General features: G+C 32.4%; 2 protein-coding genes and 1 long non-coding RNA gene across 3 annotated transcripts; 2 read left to right on the top strand and 1 right to left on the bottom strand.

Annotated features, from left to right (window-relative positions):
- The first annotated feature begins 224 nt into the window (after positions 1-224).
- On the top strand, positions 225-5,395 carry LOC146955721 (Thioredoxin family protein). The gene is made up of 12 exons (XM_085723322.1): positions 225-666; positions 1,728-1,792; positions 2,583-2,655; positions 2,809-2,827; positions 2,955-3,074; positions 3,364-3,433; positions 3,888-3,931; positions 4,023-4,064; positions 4,198-4,257; positions 4,578-4,645; positions 4,767-4,824; positions 4,930-5,395. Exons 1-12 carry the CDS (start codon positions 368-370, stop codon positions 5,017-5,019), a joined length of 1,008 nt encoding a protein of 335 aa, XP_085579448.1. The 5' UTR covers positions 225-367; the 3' UTR covers positions 5,020-5,395.
- A 455-nt stretch (positions 5,396-5,850) lies between these two features.
- LOC146955720 (uncharacterized) lies at positions 5,851-6,779 on the bottom strand. Its single transcript, XR_015017705.1, has 2 exons — positions 6,665-6,779; positions 5,851-6,029 (listed from the first exon to the last, which is right to left on the bottom strand). It is a non-coding gene; the product is annotated as an uncharacterized LOC146955720 (long non-coding RNA).
- A 1,774-nt stretch (positions 6,780-8,553) lies between these two features.
- Positions 8,554-11,466, top strand: LOC146955719 (alpha carbonic anhydrase 1, chloroplastic-like). Its single transcript, XM_085723300.1, has 6 exons — positions 8,554-8,671; positions 8,788-8,996; positions 9,266-9,372; positions 10,481-10,586; positions 10,799-10,981; positions 11,162-11,466. Exons 1-6 carry the CDS (start codon positions 8,602-8,604, stop codon positions 11,288-11,290), a joined length of 804 nt encoding a protein of 267 aa, XP_085579426.1. The 5' UTR covers positions 8,554-8,601; the 3' UTR covers positions 11,291-11,466.
- Positions 11,467-19,681: the final 8,215 nt, after the last annotated feature.

Raw genomic sequence — 19,681 nt, 5'->3', positions numbered from 1 at the left:
TGTGGATACTTTGATATCTCAAAGGTAACCAACAAATAAACGTGGGGAAACTCAAGCATAGAATGTACTCTGACTAATCTTTCAAAATTCATTGATGAAATAAACCCTCCAATCGCAGAAACAAGATTTTTATGGTTGAGACTTGAGTGCTTGTGAATGTGCCAAGTCAGTTAAGCAACACCAAGAGCCAATAGATCAACCACTTTGCCTTCCCTCTTTCCAATACCGTTGCTGACTAACCGTCCAAACAAATTACCACCAAAACCATTTCCCCAAACAAAAAAACCTTAAAAACACACACAAAAACTCTCACACACTATTCACTTCACCTCCCAACAACAAAAGAAACTGTTCCTTTTCCAAGGTAATGACCATGGCTGGAACAGGAACTCTGAGTTTTTCTCAATTCTCAGTTCATAGGCCTGTTTCATTTTCCAGAACAAAACTACTGCCCAGAAACAGAATTTGCATTAGAGCCATGTCAGAAACAGAAACATCTTCTTCCACTTCAAATTCATCATCAACATCAGTTTCAATTACTCCTCCTCCAAATTTCAAACCCCCTGAACCTAAACGCTTTGCAATAAGATCTGATAAGACTCTTGAGATTCTTGGAGCTTCCCTTCCCTTGCTCTTTCGCTTTGCTACTGGAGTTTTCGTTTCTGGGTAAGTGTAACCTAATTTCCATTCTCTTCTTATTGTAAATACATAGTACTTCAGTTCTAACGCTTTTGTGTTGTGAAAATGGAAACTCAAGGTTCAATTTTTTTGTTAATGTGTCTACGGGATTGAGTTCCTAGTCAATATTAGTTTGTGCCTTTGTGCATAGACTTGGCTGGTTTATCAATTTTCACTTATAATTGTTTTGAATGAGGTATTTGGCTGTTCTGAAGAGACTAATTAAAGAGTTAAGTGTTAAAATCAAGTGTTGATATTTCATTTCATCCATAATTTTGTTCAATTGTTATTCATAGACCATTGATAATGATACTACTCATTTTACTATGTAAAGTGAGTTAACCACCAAGGGTTGGCATATGGTAGTGTAGGCTTGGGACTTAGCAGTGTGATCCTCTCTAGGTGGTTAGGTTCTAATCCCCCAGGTGATCATTCATGTGTCAGGCCAGTCAATACCAGGTTTTTCTCTGGCTTCAATTGGGCCTCCACTAGTGGACAGTGGGATTGGTTCCCCGGATTAGTCGGTCCTTGGGTCGGATACCAAGTTTCCAAAAAAAAAACTTTATAAAATGAGTTGCTCATTTTAAAGCACATGATCCTACGTTGAGCATATAATGTGAAGATAAGGCATGGGATAAATGGTTGCGTTAATAAACTTGATAAAAGCCATGAAAGAAAATATACGCAAAGTGAAAATGAGTGAAGTGATTACAAAGTGTTTACATGAAGCCTTTGTTAGACTAACAATTTCAGCCAACTTATTTTTGAGCTATCTACTTGTTAATTTTATTTTTGTTAAGAAAGTGGAAAATCATAATCAAGAAATCTGTTTTGAATATGAGTTTAACGTACTGTTGATTGTAGAAAAATTCTACCGAATTATTGATTCATATGAAAATGGCTCAATGTAGTTTTATTGTGTATAAAGCAGTATCCATATCTACAAGACAATGCGACATAATTTATGTGCAGAGTTTTTTTAATTTACTGAGATTGTTCTCCTGGCAGAAATTTAATTCTTTTTTGTGCTTTTTGTTGTGCCTTTGCAGGTACTCTTTCTCATTTGTTTCTAAGGATGAAATTCCACCAAATGAATATGCTTTTAAACTTTCTGGTAATACCTCCATTCTTTTATTTTGACGCTCATGGCTCATTATTGCATAACAGATTTATTTCAACAGCAAATTTTAGTACTTATGTTAATGGATAGATTACTAGAGATTCAAATCTACAATCCATTATCTCTCCAATCCCTGCTACTTCCCCAAAGCACCTTATCACTTCTATTGTATGTTAATTAGGTTAATCGTCAAATAGTTATTAAATATCTGATTGTCGCACAACAGTGACTTAGACAGTGGAAGATAAGAATATTGTTTGCGAAATTAACAACTGTTGCTTATTATGGAATCACTATTTTCTCCTTTGTTTATCTTTTTGCATTAATGTTTCTACAATAATTCATGTTATCTTCTTATAAAATATAAATAATTCATGTTGTCTATGCATGAAAAGGTTCCAAAGAAAATCTCTTTGGATGTCTTATTTGGAAAAAAAACATTTATCTGATATTACATTGCTTGTAAAGTTTCCAAATGATATTACTAGGAAGAGGATTCACCATTTTAATCACTTTCTGCTTTGAAAATACTGAAAATTGATGGTTTGGCTGCTTAGTGTATCTGCAGTTCAAAAAAATTGTCTGTGTAATAGTATTTCTGTGGTTTTAGTGTGGCATATTTATATGTATTCTCCGTTATATACAATTTGAATTTTTTAAAAGCATATCTCATGCAGCATATTTTTGCTCAACATGTTGAAATTTTCTCCGCTTCCTCTGTATTTCATTTTTCATTTTTGTTCTTGTTCTTTTTTCCTTGTTAACATTAGTAATGCGGTTTCAGGTATTACAGTAAAAGAAACATCAAAGATAGGCGCTCGACCAGAGAAGCCCATTGAGATCTATGAATTTGAAAGGTATTTCATACTTCCCGTTCAATATTTATCTTTTGTAATGTTACATTAACAATATGGCTTTTTATATGCCACAGCCATTATGAAGATTAAAGAATAGACTTATTTGATATTTTGTTTTCTTCTTTAATAATGTTCTTCGTGGATCGGGTGCAGCTGTCCATTTTGTCGAAAGGTATGGTCTATTGTTTTGTAGGATTGATGTTAACTCTTTTTGAAGAAATTTCTCAGCAGATCATTTTTGTATTATATTTAACTAGCAAACATTCTTTTTGTTGTGGTTTAATATTTTGACTGTACAGGTTAGAGAAATAGTTGCTGTTTTGGACCTTGATATTCTTTTCTATCCTTGCCCAAGAAACGGCCCGAATTTTCGTGCGAAGGTTGTTGAGATGGGTGGTAAAACACAGTTCCCTTACATGGTAAGATTGTCTCCTCAAAACAATCAACAAAACAAAGTTGGTAGTTTCTTGTTATGATTTTTTGGGCATCTTGTAATAGATGGGATAACCAGTCACTAAGATAAACTGCTTCAATGAAATTAATGCAAAACTATCCGGTTGTTGTTTATGAATCCATCTCGCATCTTACAACGATTTTTACTAGTTTTTATTTATTTATTTATCTATGATCACTTTGCTTATCACACCTTGTGATGGTTATTTAATATTTGGTGTCTCTGATTAAGAAATAACAATTTTCTTGTATTAGGTTGACCCAAACACTGGCGTTTCGATGTATGAATCAGACGAAATAATTAAGTATTTGGTTGGAACATATGGTTAGTTTCTTCATATATATCTTTTTTATTGTATTATTTTGTTTTGTAGTCTTTCTCATCACAATAACATGTGTTAGATTTTAGGTCTAACTCAACCCTACAAAATCGGTTTGTAAGATTAGGATTGTTCAAGTTTTATAAGCTCTATTTAGGTGATATCTTCTAGGTGATGTCATTCACGAGCTTTTGTCCAATAAACAACATGTGTATGAGAGAAGAGATTAACATCCATACTTTTCAGAATTGAGTATTTTACCACATAAAAAGGGGGAATCATTTTGTAACATAGCAGCATGCAACATATATATGTTTAAGCACCATAACATTGTGAGAAAAATACTTCATTTTGAAGAGCATTAGTAATCCCTATAGGTTCTAGAAATTACTGGAATTGCACTCTTCACCAAAAATAATCCTATTGCGAGTGTTTTGACATTCATTATGTGTTCTGCAGGCGATGGAAACATTCCTCTTACTTTATCGCTTGGATTTTTAACGGTTAGAACCTGACATCACTGTCATTAGTTTTTATCACCAGAAAGGTGAACTGTATCATTGATATTAACAGTTGAACTATATTTTTTTGCAGTCATTGACTTGCGGTTTTGCTATGCTTGGTCGCATTACAAAGGTAATATCTGATTTATTTCCCTTTGCTATGTAATGGAAGGAATTACTATACATTAATTTCAATATTTGGTACTCAATGAGATTTAACTTACAAAGGATACTAATATAAGTATTCATTGTTTTTGAAATTTCAGGGAACATCATATACTCCAGCGAAGTTACCACCGAAGCCACTTAAATTATGGGCATATGAGGTTGGTCCACAACATGCAAACCACGCATCCTAATGCTTAATGAACGAATTCCAGCCAACCATTACTAGATTATAAGTTATAGATTGGCATGCATGACAATGTATCATTTATTTAGTGCTACAAATTCTTTATTTGACATGCTTGAAAACATGGTTAACTGATAAGTAATCAGAGAATTGAGAGAAAACTAAATTTTATATTTGATTGAATGAGTAAAGTGATTACAAAGTGGTTATATCAAGGCTTTTTATAGGCTAACAAACTAGTATCTAAATACTGCCAGTAAGTAACTGACTGTATCAATGATACGATTTATTCAGGGATCTCCTTTCTGCAAAATCGTACGTGAAGTACTTGTGGAATTGGAGCTGCCACATTTGCTTGTCAAGTAAGTTTCTTAATTTTCTACTAGCCATATGTATTTCTTAGTTTAGTCTTATTGGTGATATAATGCATATCTCATTAACTTTTGTTTTTTCGTGTTACTTACTTTAGTATTTTCATTGTAGTTGTGCTAGGGGTAGCCCAAAACGAAATATTCTATATCAGAAAACTGGACATTTCCAGGTATTTTATTGATTCCATTTTATGCAAATATACACATTCTTTACAAGCTTCAAGACATGGTATTTGTTAACCGATGATGTTAATATTGATGGTTATGGTTCACAGGTACCTTTTTTGGAAGATCCAAACACTGGGGTAGAAATGTTTGAGAGTGCAGAAATTATAGAGTACATTAGAGCAACTTACACTCTTTAGTGATGCATTTGCGTGTTAATATCATTTTCATCAAACAAAAATAAACTTGCAATCTTCAGTAAGTGATTTTTGTGAGGCTTATGAGGGTCTTTAACTCAGTCTCATGTTATGTCTGTCTCTGTCTTGGCCTTCATTTTTCCTCTTGTAAAATTTAAATTGAGTATTAATTAGGTAAATCAACTTGTCACTATAGAAAAAAATGATCAAATAGAGGATTCAAGTGTCTCAACAATAAAGTTACACAATGGTTTGAGGAGCTTAAAAGTTAGAACTGTGGGTTACAATGTAGAAGTATATATATTTCAGTCTTCATTGTTTGTTGTCCTACAAGGCCATCAACTATACTGCCTTTGAAAATGATTTTCCCAGCCTTCAACTTGTGTACAATTTATTTATGAGTAAATTATTATGTTAATCTCCAACAAATGTTGCGTGCATCGATAGTAGAAACTGTTAGATCTAGAGAGGAAAACATCTGTCAAGATCTTCCAGTTCCTACTATCACTGCACAGTATAGCAGTTTTGGCAATTTAAATTTGTCACATAGCTTCTATCAACAGTGAAAATTCTTTGCTTCAACCGTTAAATGAATTTTTCACAGTATAGTAAACGTGAATTAGGGGGACTTCTTTTTCAATTGCAATAATTTTTAAGGACTTAATTTACAAGGCAGAAAGATGTTAGGGAGGTAGAGACAATGAGATTCCAATATCTGACACTAAGCATGTTTTAGGATGACAATTCTACCTGGGGGAGGTTCATTTATACCTTGGGCCCCAAAGAATTTATAATTAGCTTATAATAATAAACAAACATAATAGGACAAATTGTAAACTGACACATGTTCTCAATAATAAATAAGTGTGACTTCTCAAATATATTCTTACATCATTATACCCAACAAGGAATATGTCCTTACCCCCTCCTTAAGTAAAATATAAACAAAAGATACATAGACTACATTTTTACTTGTATTTTATTTCAGATTGAGATATTCCCTTTCCATTGCCCTGTTGGGTATTATTAAAAAGAAACAAACAAATGTTTCGTAAGAATACAATTTAAATGGTAAAAGACTGCATTTACATTTGATATGTTGAACATGAATTCGAATCCGCAAATGTTCATTTCCTTATACAAAGTGTGTGTGAGTTATGTCATTAAGCTCTTTTGAAACAAATAAAAAAATCAACAAGCATTAGATTCTAAGTCTTGTTTTCATGAAAAACTATGAATGAATGACATATGTGAACTAAATTGGTTCTAAAGGCAGGATAGATTTTGGTAGCTTCCCTATGATGGGAGCACACACCATGTGTGGCAGTGGCATGTCTATGAGACTTTTCTTTGGGAATATGGAACTGTGGGGCTCTTAAGATGAGTAGTGGAATCTTAGTTTTGACCCTAACTTTTTGTGACATCGAATTTGAGTCATGTATACCCTAAATCATAAGTGACTCAAGCTAACTTACCACTTACTAAGTCAACAAATACTAGGCTAAATTACACAAGATACTATAATAAGTTTGATTCTTTAAAAAATTTCGTCTCACTTATATCATTTAAGTTATTCAATTGTAACTAAATGCAGAAATATGAAATATCACATTTGACATCTACAAAAAAAGGAAGAAAAATATTTTACCCAAAATAAAGGGAAGAAAAACCATGAATCACTTGCCCATTCCTTACGATTCTCCAATATTTGGCTGTTTATAATTTTAGAGACACAATTATATGATACTACTTATAATTTGGAGTAACAAAATAATTAAAAGGATGGATATAGATATGTCTCTTAGCCTGTTATAGTGCTTTGTACGCGTGCCAAATCTCAATCTGTGTCACCAATAGTGCCTACTTTTACATCCATTTTAATCACCACTCATATTGAGGAAAAACACCGACATGTAGCGTATGTTTTGTTCGTAAAAAATAATGCATAAGGAACAAAATTTTATGGATCAAAACCACTCAAATTAAAAAATCTTCCATGTTTATTTCAGCACAAGAAAGAAGATAATGCTTCCTCCCTTCCATGGGCGGAAAGGATGAGAAAACGCATAATTCTTATATTTAATTTTTTTCAATGTTTTATGGTATTTTAATTCTGTTATACGTAATTATTTTTTAAAAATGTCATCATAAGTCATTGACGATCTTATTGATAGAATTTGTAATGGTCAAACTCGATTTGTCAATTTGAACTAAAACGATTATTGCAACAAGAAAGAATATCAAATAACACTGCACCAAAACGGTAAACAAAATAAAGTCGCACTCAGGGTATTAGCAAGTTTGAACTCAAAATGTGAAATCTCTTGATGTAATATTTGTTTTTTATACCACCGTCGGAGTAACTTTGATCTATTCATTGATTAATTATTTGAAACGGAGGAAGTAGTTAGGATGATGGTGTAAAGACTCTCTACTAGAGTGTGATGACAACATTAGAATTGTAAACTTAGTCAAAAAAAAAAAAATGTAATTGGCATTGTATATCCTATAACAATGTTCAGCCTTCTTTTTCTTTGCTGGCATATGTGTATTGTAAGCTATTACTTTGTGATTTCTTGTGCAATATTGTTCACAAAGTACTTTGTAATTTCTTTATCAAAATCTGTTAGACGACATGGAACATTCTTTTCAACTTTTGCCATTTCATTTCATAAAATCATACTATGGTTTTTAACCCTCCAATTCCTCAAAAGAAAAAGTCTTAATTAATATGATATATTCGATTGAAACTAAATAATGTCTAGTTAATTATTGTCTAAGTAAATGAAAATGGTACGTTAACTAATTCATTAATAATTTTAGTTTAATCATTTGGTTATGTCCTTTGACACTTATCATTATGCAACATAATCTCTTTTTTATTATTTTTAAATATAATTAAGTCCTTTTATATATAATTTGGACGTGAGATAGAGTCACGGGGAAAATTGTTAAACATTTTTTTCTTCCTAAAAAGGATAAAATTGATGAACTTTTTTAATAGTAAACCAAACTCAAACAAGCTATACTTTCCCAATTGATTAGTTAATGAGATTAATATCACATGATCCAATCCAATGAATGACATTATGATGACCAACATTACATTATTCGAGTGGAATTGAATTCGGATCTTTACAACAAAGTCTTGGTTTTAACCATGTTGGTGGAAAAACATGGTTAAATTGAGTAAATACAATACTTGCAATTCACACTAATAAGATGATTACCAAAAAATAACATTATGATGCCGTTTTGCTATGTTCATTATTAAAACTCTTGGTAAAAAAAAATTCCAAAACTCTTCAATCATAAGTCCCAACAGAATCTGTAAATGCTCCTTGGCAGCATACTTTTCCTATATAGAAAAGGACAGCATTGTCTCTCCACTGATCTTGTAAGTAACCCCAACAAATTCATCCACCATCCAAAGTTGAGCATATCCTCAAAATGTCCAAATTAACCATAATATTGGAGAAGAACACAACACCACACAACCATCACTATATATGTACTATAAAGCAAAGGAAATGAGACACAAGTTCTTAGATCAAAGCAATCATAGCTAGATAATAGCTATTCAAAATGGCTTTGCAGATTTACTTCTCAATTCTTCTTATTGCAACTTTGGCTCTATGCACTTCAGCAAATTATAGTAAGATTTCATTTTGCATTTGCTTCATAGTACACCAAAATAATAGATGCAGTTGATTAAATTATATGTTATGATATGATGATTACTTGTTATGACTAAAGTTTTTTTTATGCTAGATTCGGTTAATTTTAGTTATATTGGACCAAATGGTCCTGAGAAGTGGGGAACCCTGAGTCCATCGTTTGCAGCATGCTCAAATGGGAAAGCACAAAGTCCAGTGGAACTTGTAATGAATGATATTGTCATGAACCAAGAATTGAAACCCTTAGACAGAAACTACCTTCCTACAAATGCTACACTTGTTAACAACCAATTCAACATTGGGGTATGTATGTTCATCAACTACACAAATCTCTTAAAAAGTGGAAAAATTGTGGTTACCCCATCATAACTATATACTACCGACACTTCAAATCGAATATGTATTTGATGTCAGACACGAGTCGATGCCAATCATTTCTACTTTTCAAATTATTATTATTAGTCGGTGTCTAGGTATCAGTGTTGGGTCTAATGTCTGTTACAAACAAAGTACACAAATTGTTAAGGAAAATGGTGATGTCAACTGATATGGTTGAGTCTGTTAAAATATAGGTACATTTTGAAGGAAAAGTTGGAGATATTAACATAAATGGAATGAATTACTCATTAAAACAACTTCATTGGCATGCACCTGCAGAGCACAGGGCTCATGGTCGTTTGTAAGTCCCCTTTCTTCTATATTTGTTCCCTCTCTCTTCTTCTCTCCCAAATCCCAATGCATTCCTTTTCCGTTATCCACATTTGAACTCGAGACCTCTAATTCCTTTAATCCTTAATTCAAATTAGTTGATTTATTCAAACCCTCTAATTACTTTGGTTAAAAAATTATTATTGTGACTTTTAACAAGCAAACGAAGCTTCTTAAAAAAAATAAGCAAACGAAGTTTCATATCAAACTACAACTAAGAAAAATATACTGTCCCATGGAAAAGAAAAAAAAATTAAACTAGGAACATACTGTATTCTAAGTTTGTCGATGCAAAAAATGAAAAGTACTTCTTGGAATGACTTGGTGAAACATAAAACTTAAAAAATATTTAAACTTTACCATTTTCTCCCTCCAACCATAATTGTTATACCATTTAGACAACCATAATTGTTATAGTTATAGCAATTACATCTATATTTTTTTTTTTCGTGGCCGGGGTTTGAACCCCGGACCTTGCATATATTATGCATCGTCCCAACCAACTGAATCCCGGACAGCAATTACATCTATCTATCTATAGAAAAATCTGCTTATTATGTAGAACTTTTGGCCCGTGGCAGATCAGAAAGAAGGAACAATATTTTTTATATTTAACTCGGCATTTTTTATAAACAGAAAGAGGGGAATAAAACGTTTGGTCAGTACCTATTGATTATTGTGAAACTCATAATTTATATTTAAAAAAGCAGTATTATTTTATAAAAAAATGTCAGATTCTATTGTTGCATTTTTTTTTAGAAGCCAAATGATGCTTATAAATATTTTATTATTTTACTATTAAAAAATGTCAAGAAATTGTTTTATATGGTAATTCAACAAAATATTTAAAGGATAGGAGGTAATTATTTTCTATATAACTTAATAGATCCTTTCAAACCATTTTTATTAGTCATGAAGCTTGATAATGACAACTTGAGGTAGATAATGTGACACATGTAGAACATAAGAGACACAATTTTTCTTTAGTTCCAGATTTTTGTCAAGGAATAAAAATCTATTTAACCCTTACAAATTACAATGTTAGTTACTAATCTTTGTACAAAATATTCCAAATACAGTCATGAGGCAGAGCTCCACCTAGTTCACCTTACAGAAGATAACAATAACATAGCAGTTATTGCAGCCCTCTACAATTTGGGTGATCCTGATCCTCTAATCTCCAAGGTAGAGTTATTTAAGTCACATTCACAACAACGTTCATATTTGATATCACGGTAAATTTGTCGAAGTCATGGCAATTCATCGTGATTCTGTCAAATTTACCACGAATCCAAACAAGGATTACATGACTCAAGAGTCAAGACTATAAAGTGGTAAATGTAGAATTTATTATTTGGATAGTATAGCTACTAATTACATGTGGTTCTTGAATGCAGATTGAAGACAAGTTCTATGAGCTAGCCAATGAGAATCGTGTGGGCAACAAAGATGCCAAAATTGCCCTTGGCACGTTTGATGTAGAGGAAATAAATAAAAGGATCCATAGATATTATAGATATGTTGGCTCTCTCACTACCCCTCCATGCAAAGAAGGTGTCATTTGGAACATCATTGGCAAGGTACTAAGTTTAATCAATTGGTTATGCGGTGATTGAAATTGATTTTGACCGAATTGGTTTTATAAAATTGATTTTACTAAAAGTGAATTAAATATAAAGTAATTTGTGTTTGGGCAGACTAATAATTTGTATTAATTTTTGCTTTTGGAAAAATTAATTTCTTACTTAATGAGCATGCAGGTTAGGACACTCTCCAAAGAACAACTAAAACTTTTAAAGGCACCACTGGGTGTAGAGTTCCAGCACAATGCAAGGCCACTTCAGCCATTGAATGGTCGCAAAATTGAGATGTACAACTACCACAAATAGAGACATGGGATTCAAACACCATGAATTAAATGTAGTTTTTAACAAATTTTATGATAAAGCTAGGTACTGGTTTTTTGCACCTGATGTTAGTATCCCTCTAAACTGAAAAAATAATGTAGGCATCAGAAAATTGAGAGTTCTCTATTCTAAGGATGTTCTACTAGGACACTTTTCTAGGATTTTGGACAACCACTCTGTTTTTTTTTCGTTTTCTTTTCGTGATAATCATATCACTCAAATTATGGTCTTTACTAAAATGAATTTATGTAAATCTTCATTCCTCATATGATATATAATAAAATAGTAGTATACTATTCTCTAGCCAAAAAAAATAGTATACTATTAAATGTAGCATTTGAAAAATTTATTTACTCTTTCTTTTTTCTCTTTTGTTTTGTTTGTAATGTTTAGCATTGAAACAAAAAAAAAATGTAGCATTTGGAAAATTTATTTGTATAGTATTATTTGTCATTTTAAAATATCTATAAAATATTAATTTCATATTTTCATTAATATCTTCTTATTCGTTGTTTTCATTAAGTGTGTCATCAAATAATATTATTTATAAAGATTCGTCTCTACAGGAAATGTGGTTTTTATTCGGCAATTTAACTAAACTTAATTAAAAACAATAAATTGGGGGGTTTTGAAGAATTATTTGCAGTTGAAATAAAAAGACTTCAAACAGAATGATGACAGACGATTAGGATTTCCTGAATCCCTTTTATGTTATTGTTTGGTAACATTAGGGTCTAATTCAATTGCAAGTTAATGTTTATCTTCACAACATTTAACAAAGTAGATTTATCTCAATCACAACTCAAGATTTCGTTTATCTAGTATACAAACATAATTTATTAGGTGAAACTCATATTATCAAAAGCGTTAAATTAAAGAACATTAAACTAAGTCATGCTAATTAATTTTCCTATTTCTATGCCAATTACCTTACTCAAGGTGTATATATCTAAATCAGGTTATAAAACCTAGGGTCGGTAATGGTTTATAACCTAGATTATTACTCCCTCCGTCTCACAATAATTGTTTCTTTAGTATTTTTTATTTTTCTCAAAATAATTGTCACTTTACAATACCAATGCAGCATTTATTATGTTTTTCCACTATTATACCCTTATTTATTGAATTTCATCCAACTTAACTACTCCACTAACTACATTTAATAAGGGTATTTCAGTAAATGCCACTAATTTTACCATTGAAATCAACACAACTAATCATTTCCTTAATTATCGTGCCCAAACCTTAAACGACTAATATTATGAGACGGAGGGAGTATATTCAAAGTTGATAAGAATTTCAAAAGTATTATGAACAAGATATATTAAATAACCATAATTCAAATTGCATTAAAAAGAACATCATGATTACATGGTTCAAACAATCCCATAGATATCTATCATTCAACCATAATCTAAAGAGTTTAGTTACTCATGGTAACTCAATACATCATCAAAGAGAAATAAGGTTAAACATACACAAATTGAAGTGATTTGGCTTCATACTTGTTTCCAAGGCTGAAAACACCATATATGATTGCTTTGGGCACGCCTCTATGCCTCTGAGCCGCTAGGATCCAAAATCCTTCTTTGTGGGTGAAAAAGGATCTTAAATAGGCAAAACTCTGCTATTACACTAATGGGCGAAAATTGACAAGTGCACTAAATCGTACACAAATAATACAGTAGTAAGTTTATAGTCTCCACATAGATTGTCGTTCAATTTAGTTATTAGCGGAATTTATTAGCACTAAAAAAAAAAAAAAGTGGTTGCAGATTTCAATTGTACTGCCTAATGCGAGATTAGGTTGGTTTGATTCAGATGTGTAACGGTGAGTAAGGAATCCTTGAATCCCCCATTTCGTCTTTGTTGGAATTAATGGTTTATTACATGTCTTTTGATTCCACCATCGATGTCATCATCACATGCATTCCTTCGACTGCTAACAAAAAAAGAAAAGGGGAGAGATGATCACCTTGTCTCAACCCCCTTTCCAACGGGAATTCTTTTGTGGGACTTCCATTAACCAAAACAGATGTCGTAGCCATACTGATGCAATCCTTGAATCCTTTCCTCCAGAGAGTCGGAAACATCATCTTTCTCATAACATCATCCAAATACCCCCAATCCACAAAATCATAGCCCTTTTCAAAATTGACTTTAAACATCAATAACTCCTTCTTCATCTTGCGAGCCTCATCCACCACTCCGTTTGCTATCCAAATCTCATCTAGAATTTGCCTATTTTTCACAAAAGTTGACTGCGTATCTGAAATCAAACTTCCAATAACCAACCGTAATCTATTTGCGAGCAATTTGGTCAAAATCTTATACAAACTACCCACAAGAGAGATGAGTCTAAAATCATTCAAACATTGAAGACTATCAATCTTAGGTATCAAAGCAATAAAAATGCAATTAATACCTTTAACCAATTTTCCATTAGAATGAAACTCGAAAATGAATCACACATTGTCATCTTTAATCTCAGGCCAAAACTCTTCGATAAAACTAAAATTGATTGCATCTGGACTAGGACTGTTGAAAATGTCACATTCCCAAACCGCGGCTGTTCACCGGTGTTTTTGGTAAACAAGAAGGGTTTGATTTGGTTATTACAAGTAGGATCAAACTAGAAATCCTAGGACATGTTGTGCAATGTTTTTCCAAAAAATGTGTGAGCGTTCATCAAATTCATAGGTTGCTTTATGAAAAAGACGAATCCGTGTGGTGTCTTTCGACAGAAAAAAGGATAAAACAAAAGAAAACGCAATAAATACAAGTTAAAGCTAAAAGTTTAAAACGCAGAAACTTAAAGAAAAGGTAAATTGCATTGCATTAAAGTAAAGATGGTTCGACAAATCAGATTACATTAAGGTAAATTGCATTGCATTAAAGTAAAGATGTCTCTTTTCTATAGATGCCGGTACTTCGAGTGCTTAGAATTTCTTTAAATGATTTGCAACCCGTTTTTCCTATGAAAAACTCTTATTTATACATAGAAAAATAACTGAAAAAGCTAAACTCCCACGAGCCCCACTTCTTCCATCGAATAACCGCTTGTCTCCCATGTCTTCCATGAGAAGGAACTGCTGAATTTGAATTCAATTTCTTCGTGCCTCAACAGTAAATGCTCGTCTTCGATGAACTTGCATTCTTGGCTTACGTCTTGTCGAACTTCAGAGCTTTTATACATTCCACATGCTAAGTTCAGATTCCGTCGAAATCCTCATGTTGAAGGAAAAGACTTTGATTCATGAAAAGACTAAAGTTAACAAACGTTGACCGCATTAAATGAGCATGTCGAAATTATAGGCTAACAACGACTTTAACTTCCTCCAAATTGAACAGTTTTATCAATTCCCCCCCCCCCCCCCCCCCCCCCCCACATCTAGATGCGTCAAAGTACAAAAATGTAGATCATCCACAATAGGTCTAACAACATTACGCGCCTTAAAACGAGTCGCAAAATGAGGAAAAAGCTGCACTACACACATTAGACACTCCCTCCACCTCGGCGCCCTCAACCGCGATAAAAGAAAGATTATTACTCCTCCGTCACCTGGGCGTGGTACCGTGAAGAAACTTAGAGTTTGCATCTCCTTCTTTGAGCCATCGTAACCGAGATTGTTGCCAACAGAAACTGATATTGATTGGAGATAAGGAATGTAAATCACTTGTCAGTCCACACAACTCCTCGATGTCTCCCACTGATAACGACTCATTTTCACCTCTACAATCTAACAGAGTTATGTGATCCTTGATAGAAGAAATTCTTCCAGGTAAGATAGTGGGTGTTAAAGACTAGAGAAAGTGTTGATAAACACTCATCTTATAATTTATATACTCCTAGGAAACTAAGATGATATTTTTTAGGCGATATATATACATATACATATATATATATATATATATATATATATATATATATATATATATATATATATTGTGTATGTGTACACTTCCTCCGTTCACTATTATAAACAAAAGATCAATTTATAGATTCATTGGTTAACTGATGTATTTGTTCTATAACATATATGTTGTTCAAATTTAAATAAATGTGAATTTTTTTAGTGAAGTAAATATGAATTATTTTTGTTAGGAAAAAAAAGAAATTTTTTTACATTAAAATATTTGAAATTATCATTAATTACTCTGAACATTATTACCATACATTCTTATAATTCTTCAAAAAAAAAAGCACAAATATAGTTACAATTATATAGTTTATAACAGGGCCGTTCCAATAAAATTGGAGGCTCGGCTCTAATATTAAAAATGACCCTTAATAAAAATAATTAATGATAATTTAAACAATTGCAAATAAACAATGAGGATTATTTTGATTTTAATTTATTTTGTTGAATTTTTTGTTTGTTGCTTGATGTCTGGGTTTGGCTAACTTGCCTATTTACTCTTTATATTTGTCAAATAATAAGTATTTGATTTAGACCTAAGTAATAAAAAAAAAGATTATATTACACCCTAACAATTATACTTGTACCCCTACAAATAATTGAGGCCCCGATAAATTGGAGGCTTGGCTCCGTAAAGCTCCTTGCGCTCGGCAAGGAACGGCCTGGTTTATAACCCAACAATACTTACTTAAAAAAAAAAAAAAAACCAACAATACTTGAATGAAATGGTTAAAGATATTTTCCTGCTTAACCGGAGATATAAGTTTGAATCCAACCTTAGAATGATGCAATATTAAGTCTCTTGAGGGAGAGATCTAATATAGACCTTTCCTTAATAAATAAAAAGTTTAAATAGACCGACCTCTCAAAAAATAAAGTAAATAGAGGAAGTACCAATGTACCATCATGGCTATAGACGAAAAAGGAAATATGTAATTTCTAATAACTCATAATAACTTTAGAATTAAAAACGATTCATTCATTATCTTTTTGTGTTAAATAGGTAAGTCATCCTCTTATTGTGAAACGGTTCAGATTTTTCTTTGTGTTAATCAGGTAAGCCATCCTCATATTGTGAAACTGTTCAATTTTTGTTTGGTTAAATAAGTTTTTCGTCTTTAAAAATATAGAGAGTTTTAATTTTAGTCCTTAAAAATAAATGGTTTATTACATGTCTTTTGATTCCACCATCGATGTCATCATCACATGCATTCCTTCGACTGCTAACAAAAAAAGAAAAGGGGAGAGATGATCACCTTGTCTCAACCCCCTTTCCAACGGGAATTCTTTTGTGGGACTTCCATTAACCAAAACAGATGTCGTAGCCATACTGATGCAATCCTTGAATCCTTTCCTCCAGAGAGTCGGAAACATCATCTTTCTCATAACATCATCCAAATACCCCCAATCCACAAAATCATAGCCCTTTTCAAAATTGACTTTAAACATCAATAACTCCTTCTTCATCTTGCGAGCCTCATCCACCACTCCGTTTGCTATCCAAATCTCATCTAGAATTTGCCTATTTTTCACAAAAGTTGACTGCGTATCTGAAATCAAACTTCCAATAACCAACCGTAATCTATTTGCGAGCAATTTGGTCAAAATCTTATACAAACTACCCACAAGAGAGATGAGTCTAAAATCATTCAAACATTGAAGACTATCAATCTTAGGTATCAAAGCAATAAAAATGCAATTAATACCTTTAACCAATTTTCCATTAGAATGAAACTCGAAAATGAATCACACATTGTCATCTTTAATCTCAGGCCAAAACTCTTCGATAAAACTAAAATTGATTCCATCTGGACTAGGACTGTTGAAAATGTCACATTCCCAAACCGCGGCTGTTCACCGGTGTTTTTGGTAAACAAGAAGGGTTTGATTTGGTTATTACAAGTAGGATCAAACTAGAAATCCTAGGACATGTTGTGCAATGTTTTTCCAGAAAATGTGTGAGCGTTCATCAAATTCATAGGTTGCTTTATGAAAAAGACGAATCCGTGTGGTGTCTTTCGACAGAAAAAAGGATAAAACAAAAGAAAACGCAATAAATACAAGTTAAAGCTAAAAGTTTAAAACGCAGAAACTTAAAGAAAAGGTAAATTGCATTGCATTAGAGTAAAGATGGTTCGACAAATCAGATTACATTAAGGTAAATTGCATTGCATTAAAGTAAAGATGTCTCTTTTCTATAGACGCCGGTACTTCGAGTGCTTAGAATTTCTTTAAATGATTTGCAACCCGTTTTTCCTATGAAAAACTCTTATTTATACATAGAAAAATAACTGAAAAAGCTAAACTCCCACGAGCCCCACTTCTTCCATCGAATAACCGCTTGTCTCCCATGTCTTCCATGAGAAGGAACTGCTGAATTTGAATTCAATTTCTTCGTGCCTCAACAGTAAATGCTCGTCTTCGACGAACTTGCATTCTTGGCTTACGTCTTGTCGAACTTCAGAGCTTTTATACATTCCACATGCTAAGTTCAGATTCCGTCGAAATCCTCATGTTGAAGGAAAAGACTTTGATTCATGAAAAGACTAAAGTTAACAAACGTTGACCGCATTAAATGAGCATGTCGAAATTACAGGCTAACAACGACTTTAACTTCCTCCAAATTGAACAGTTTTATCAATCCCCCCCCCCCCCCCCCCACATCTAGATGCGTCAAAGTACAAAAATGTAGATCATCCACAATAGGTCTAACAACATTACGCGCCTTAAAACGAGTCGCAAAATGAGGAAAAAGCTGCACTACACACATTAGACACTCCCTCCACCTCGGCGCCCTCAACCGCGATAAAAGAAAGATTATTACTCCTCCGTCACCTGGGCGTGGTACCGTGAAGAAACTTAGAGTTTGCATCTCCTTCTTTGAGCCATCGTAACCGAGATTGTTGCCAACAGAAACTGATATTGATTGGAGATAAGGAATGTAAATCACTTGTCAGTCCACACAACTCCTCGATGTCTCCCACTGATAACGACTCATTTTCACCTCTACAATCTAACAGAGTTATGTGATCCTTGATAGAAGAAATTCTTCCAGGTAAGATAGTGGGTGTTAAAGACTAGAGAAAGTGTTGATAAACACTCATCTTATAATTTATATACTCCTAGGAAACTAAGATGATATTTTTTAGGCGATATATATACACGTACATATATATTGTGTACACTTCCTCCGTTCACTATTATAAACAAAAGATCAATTTATAGATTCATTGGTTAACTGATGTATTTGTTCTATAACATATATGTTGTTCAAATTTAAATAAATGTGAATTTTTTTAGTGAAGTAAATATGAATTATTTTTGTTAGGAAAAAAAAGAAATTTTTTTACATTAAAATATTTGAAATTATCATTAATTACTCTGAACATTATTACCATACATTCTTATAATTCTTCAAAAAAAAAGCACAAATATAGTTACAATTATATAGTTTATAACAGGGCCGTTCCAATAAAATTGGAGGCTCGGCTCTAATATTAAAAATGACCCTTAATAAAAATAATTAATGATAATTTAAACAATTGCAAATAAACAATGAGGATTATTTTGATTTTAATTTGTTTTGTTGAATTTTTTGTTTGTTGCTTGATGTCTGGGTTTGGCTAACTTGCCTATTTACTCTTTATATTTGTCAAATAATAAGTATTTGATTTAGACCTAAGTAATAAAAAAAAAACATTATATTACACCCTAACAATTATACTTGTACCCCTACAAATAATTGAGGCCCCGATAAATTGGAGGCTTGGCTCCGTAAAGCTCCTTGCGCTCGGCAAGGAACGGCCTGGTTTATAACCCAACAATACTTACTTAAAAAAAAAAAAAAACCAACAATACTTGAATGAGATGGTTAAAGATATTTTCCTGCTTAACCGGAGATATAAGTTTGAATCCAACCTTAGAATGATGCAATATTAAGTCTCTTGAGGGAGAGATCTAATATAGACCTTTCTTTAATAAATAAAAAGTTTAAATAGACCGACCTCTCAAAAAATAAAGTAAATAGAGGAAGTACCAATGTACCATCATGGCTATAGACGAAAAAGGAAATATGTAATTTCTAATAACTCATAATAACTTTAGAATTAAAAACGATTCATTCATTATCTTTTTGTGTTAAATAGGTAAGTCATCCTCTTATCGTGAAACGGTTCAGATTTTTCTTTGTGTTAATCAGGTAAGCCATCCTCATATTGTGAAACTGTTCAATTTTTGTTTGGTTAAATAAGTTTTTCGTCTTTAAAAATATAGAGAGTTTTAATTTTAGTCCTTAAAAATAAAATGAGATGTTTTTGCCCTTCCGAAAAAATTTCCTTTCGTTTTTAGTCCAAAATGGTCAATTCCTAACATGTCCAAGTTTTGAAAATCTATTATAACCAACCTCTTTATGTTCAAAGAAATGGCAATGAAACGAAAAATGAAACGAAAAAAC

This window comes from Medicago sativa, chromosome 1, assembly GCF_051527215.1.
Source record: "Medicago sativa cultivar Bolivia chromosome 1, Bolivia_mono, whole genome shotgun sequence".
NCBI lineage: Eukaryota > Viridiplantae > Streptophyta > Magnoliopsida > Fabales > Fabaceae > Medicago > Medicago sativa.
Note: the sequence above shows the minus strand (reverse complement) of the source record. Positions and strands in the feature narration are given on the sequence as shown.